This window comes from Monopterus albus, unplaced genomic scaffold, assembly GCF_001952655.1.
Source record: "Monopterus albus unplaced genomic scaffold, M_albus_1.0 scaffold49.1, whole genome shotgun sequence".
NCBI lineage: Eukaryota > Metazoa > Chordata > Actinopteri > Synbranchiformes > Synbranchidae > Monopterus > Monopterus albus.
In genome coordinates this window covers 1,565,170-1,570,621 of record NW_018127929.1, presented here as the reverse complement: position 1 = coordinate 1,570,621, position 5,452 = coordinate 1,565,170, and the positions used below count along the sequence as shown (strand labels likewise).

The following is a 5,452-nucleotide window of genomic DNA, read 5'->3' as shown; positions in this document are numbered from 1 at the left end:
ACCTGTCGTGGCGGCAACCTGAAAACCTGTTGGTGGACCCCAGCAGCGAAGAAAGCTATCAGGCTTGGTTGGCCGGGAGTCTTCTGAAGCATCTGATAGGTACCGGGAGGCCAAAAGAGCTGCAGCTCAGATGGTTGTGGATGCAAAAAACTGGAGTGTGGGAGGAGTTTGGGTAGGCTATGGAGAAGGACTTTCAGCTGACCTCAGGAAGGTTCTGGCAAAGCGTCCAATGGCTCAGAAAAGGAATTGAGTTTACTTCGCAGGGTGGCTGAACTTAGCCTTAAAGATTAGGTGTGAAGTTCGGACATCTGGAAGGGGCTTGGAGTAGAACCGCTGCTCTTCACTATGAAAGGAGCCAGTTGAGGTAGTTCGGGCATCCTATCAGGATGCCTGCAGGGCACCTCTCTTTGGAGGTTTTCTGGGCACATCCAACTGGTAAGAGAACCCAGGGTAGAGCCAGAACAAGCTGGAGACATTATATATTTCATCTGGCCCGGGAACACCTCAGAATCCTGCCAGAGGAGTTGGAAAATGTTACAGGGAAAAGGGACATTTGGACTACCTTGCTGAACCTGCTGCCACCGCGACCCTATCTCAGATAAGGGGAAGAAAATGGATGGACGGATAGATGGATGGATGAATATTAATATCAATATTATTCTTCATCACAACGAGAAAATAGCAGAAATATGCTTTTGAATATAACTGATTTATTAGTTTCTTTTCTTTAATGTTGCATCTGAGTCATTGGACTCAAGTTGGGAATTTGATTCCTAATATATTTTCCTGGAACTGCAATATGTGGCTTAAAATGTATATTTTCATGAAATACCACTGTGATTAAGAATGCATTTGTGTGTGTGTGTGTGTGTGTGTGTGTGCGCGCATGTAGTGCAGATGGGGTACAACTTTAAATACAACTGCAAAGCCTGTAGCCTACATCAAAAACATCAGTGAGTGTTTTCCTCTAAATCTGAATATCGATTGGCAGTAATACATGTGCATTACATGAAATTAAACATACCGATGAACAGGTCAAAGGGTGGTGTAAACTAATTTTGCATAATGACAAAGTAAAATAATGGGTTGCACTGCTTCACAAGCTGTATCACATTATTATTCTTTCCTTTACACCATGTGACAAATCCAACATTTGTATGGAGCAATGGCAGAGAATTTGGTTTTCAAATGAAATAAGAATTCCCAGGCTGATGTCAGTTAGATTGCCTAGATGGGTGGTTGCTTTAATCTTCAGAAGATGCTCTGACAGGTTTTGTGATGTTCACCTGCACTGATGCATGCCAGCACCTAGGGGCTGGTTGAAGTAAACAAGACAAACAAAAAAAAAAAAAACCCATAAGGTTTATGGTGCCAGAATCTTGTTATTGCACCACAGGAGTGCCAAATCCATAACCTTGTTGGCATGATGTTCCATTTTGGATTTTTTCCCTGTTCCCTGTGTGCATAGCCCAAGTTTTGCTGCTTTGCCTGTCACTTCAGTCCTCTAAATCAGAGACCTTCTGAAGATTTATTGACCTTTTGAAATGCTTAATGGGCATTTTAATTTTCATTTTATTGGAAATGTCTTACTTACATATAGTTTTATGCAAAATATGTGTCAGATTTTTATGTTACATTTTTTTCCCATGTATAAACAATACAATGATCTTCAAAGCTTAACTGTATTTTTAATGTCATATAAACAAACTCACAGTAGCGTGCTGCTGTATAGTGACTGCAGTCAGTCAAGAAGGCAGCCATGGCAGAAAAAAATGGCCGTGGCAATGTTAGAATGGCAGAATCAACAATTAATGGAAAGAATTCTGTGGAGTCAGTTTCAATCCCATGAACACATGCTTTGCTGTATTTGTGAGACCTTTCAATGTAGAAAATGTATTTTGTATGTACAATTCATGGGACTAGAAGTTTATATGGAGCATCATAAGCAACAGAAGTGTAGAACTCTCAGGTGAGTCAGACTCACCTGACCTCTCCTGGATCCTCAATAACCAACACGTCTGTCTTACAGCTGGCGATGGGGTTGATTGACAGTTCCACTGGTGGCACCACAAAGCTCTTGCTGACTGGCAACCACACCCCTTGGCCCAGACTGTAGAATGATCTGTGGTGGCATAACCAGAAGACATAAATGGTCAAACAAACCACTTTCACATGATCACTTTTTGTTAGCACAAACGAGAATATATTGTCCAGTATGTTGATGTATAAACATACGGGTGCAGGAATGAGCACCCTGAGTGTAGGCTTAACGTGGGTGCTGAGTACTGTACAGAAAGATAATAAGAACATTTTATTCCTGGCATATTGTTTATTATTTACTGCATATTGAGTGTATTTCATACAATAAAAATGGGTAGTGTTGTTGGCCTTGTATTTTCTCCTTGCATTCAGATTAATAAGAAAGTTCAGATATGACACTCAAGGGCTTCATATGAGGTTGATTTGGGAGGAGTCTGGGACACAGGAGTCTCAAGTAGACTGGAAGATTTGTGGTTTTCTCCTAGATTTGATATATTTCTTGCAATTTTACATGTTTAATGATTTCCAGGATTAAAATAAATGTAGAAACATTTCTGAATCATAACATTTACATTGAAATGATCACTGCAAACAATTTTTTAGGCTAAAATATATTTTTAAAATGCTGCCTATTTTTATGTTATTAATTGTTTAGAATATGCTCTTCTAGCTATGAAGGGTCATAGAAACTCATTTTGCCAATATAATTGGCTTTTGTGGCAATTCATTTAATTGCTATTTGCATTTGGTGCATCTATGGCACTGATGGAAATAGAATTGGATTTGGAGAAATACATTAGAAGAAGCAGTGGTACTCAGGCTTTTACAATACTAAAAAAAAAAATCCTTCTCTTCAAATGCAATGTGCTCCAGACAGTGCACTAGCATGTGTGCAAGATGTGTTGATGACCATTGCTCAATATGGTGAAAAAATAATTTGGTTTTTCCAGGGATGTTTCTCCAGGGTGAAGATTATTATCCTCAGAAGGACACCCTGCAGGGAGCCTAGGCTTGTCACATGGGGAAAAACAACACCTGTCAAGTCCTCACAAATAGCACAGAACAGGGCTGTGTGTGCTCTTAATGGAACTGAGCAGATGGGCAACAGGACTAAATTCTAGAAATCTAGAAACCAAGCTTGAATGGATTTGTTTGTCAGAAATCTTGGTATTGCATTTAATCAAATGCTCTCATTTGACTACCACAAGTGATATCACAAAAAAGCATGTTTTGTTTTCACCTTTGCAACATTATGTAAGTTTACCCATTGTTCATTATGGCTGACATCCAACCTGTCACACAATCCTTTCCATGCACAAGATCTGTTTTCTGGACTGCCTGTACAAAACTCTACTGCAAGTATATTAACTGAGATCAAAGAATCTGAATACCAATGTGAAACCAGTCCATATTACAATTAAACTCCTCTTTTCATTGCTGACACCAGCACTGCCCAGCTACTGTAAAGAGAAATGCTTTTCTCTTGTCACGCAGCACTGAAACCTTCCAACAGGAACCCACTTCAGGTTTCCACACACTTGCTGCATCTTTACTCACTTCGTCTGCTACCTGTATCAGTGTGTACATGGCTGAATATATCTGTGCTCTGCAACCCTCTGTGTGTATGCAGCTGTCTTTTCATTTTCCCTCTTCCCCATACTTCTGATGGTGGTTTGAACAAGCAGTTGACTTCCGCATTACTGGGTGTGAGTGCCACTATTCAAGTTCCATCTTCAACAGACTGCGTTTGACTGGACGTGGATAGCTGAAAGGTGGAATGTGTTTTTGTGTAGAACAAAAATTGTAGATTTATTGCCTAATTTCTTACAGCGGAGTCATGCTGAGACGTTAACTCTGCCCACAGTGAAAAGGAATGAGATTACTGAGACAAAGAGCTCTTCCTACCTACAGTATATAGTTAAGGGGTAGTGAGCATGAAATCAAGACAGACTTCAGAGAATAAAAGGGGTTTTTATGACTTTAGTTACACAACTAAATAGAACAGAACAAAACATCCAAAACAACATCAAAATGGTTACTTGTTTTGTTTGTTTGTTCTTGCTTAGTTTTGTTTTGTACAGTGTATGCACAATTATTATAGTGATTGATCCTATAATTTGTTTTCCCTGTAATTGCACAGCAGTTCCTAGTGAAATTTGTGATACTTGGATTAAAATTTTGATATATATAGTTTAAATGAGTAATAATAAAGAAAAGTCATCATTATAATTGATATAAATACATGGAAAACACAAAGTGGTGTTTTTGTTGTTTTCTGCTACTTTTTCATGAAATAGTCTCTCTCCACAGGGGATACTGGTTCAAAAGCAGGACCCATAGTCCCTGATTACATACAGGTAGGACAAATCCATTATGGCACATAACAGCTCCTAGTATAGTCTGTATTTTAGCACAGTAATATGTTTTGTACCCTCATATATTTAAAGCTCTCCACAAAGCCTTAGACTGTACTTCTCATCAACAGGATGGAGTATTTTGCTTGTATAAAAAAAGCCGTTGTCTGAAAATGAGTGTAACTTGCTAGGTCGGGTTGATCTGCCCTAGTTAAAGGGAAAAAAAGAGAATACTCCAGAAACAGAACAACAACAACAACACAAAATACAAATTTCAAGAAAAAAACTACACACACACACAAAACGAGATGGGATTATAAAACCCTTTTGAAAAAGAACAGCTGGGTGATAGAGAATGGGTCCTTAGAGTCTTGCACTTCTTGAAAAATGTCAGACACAATGACCCCATCAAGAATGAGAAGTGCAACAAAAATGGGCAGTAAAAGCATCTGAAAGAAGTTCAGCCAGGACTGCCCCTTGGGCTATGTCTCCACACAAGAGCCCATGGGGGAGGCTATCTGCAGCATGCTCATCTGTAGGTCCTGTCCCACGCACACACATGCCAAGAACACCACCGTCATTCCACCGTGTGCCCACAGAGCCACAGATGGTCGGCAGAAGCTGTGTTCTCAGGAGACACACAAGAAGTGACGGACTCACCTGAAAATCCGCTCTGGGGCCTGTTCTCCTGTAACTAGGTCATAGCCTTTCTCCAAGTTAGCGTAGGGCCAAGGACTTCACAGAGGACATAGAAGAGGGAACACCAAAATCAATTGTAGAAAATATGATTTGCTGTTTCATAACTTTACAACTGCTAGATACAAATAAAGCACAAAATCACAGCTCAAATCATTTGGTCAAAGTTTTGTTTCCAGTTGGACAAAATTGCCCTCTGTCAGCTGCTACTCCAACAAAAGTCTGAATGGAAATATGATCTGTGATTGAACTGAATCCAGTGGATGACAGGTGGAGCTGAATAACAATGTGACCTTTTAAATGAACTAATGTCTGTTCAAGCCAGCTAATTGTCAAATAAAGTCAGAGCCAGAAAAGGAACT

General features: G+C 39.7%; 1 protein-coding gene across 1 annotated transcript in view; it reads right to left on the bottom strand.

The window, feature by feature from the left end:
• Positions 1-5,452, bottom strand: part of astn2 (astrotactin 2) — a 181,759-nt gene that overhangs the window by 48,442 nt on the left and 127,865 nt on the right. Inside the window, exons 9-10 of the mRNA XM_020600844.1 lie at positions 5,055-5,129; positions 1,985-2,122 (exon numbers count right to left, since the gene is read on the bottom strand). Of these exons, the coding sequence (XP_020456500.1) occupies positions 1,985-2,122; positions 5,055-5,129 (213 nt within the window). The remainder of the gene's footprint in view (positions 1-1,984; positions 2,123-5,054; positions 5,130-5,452) is intronic.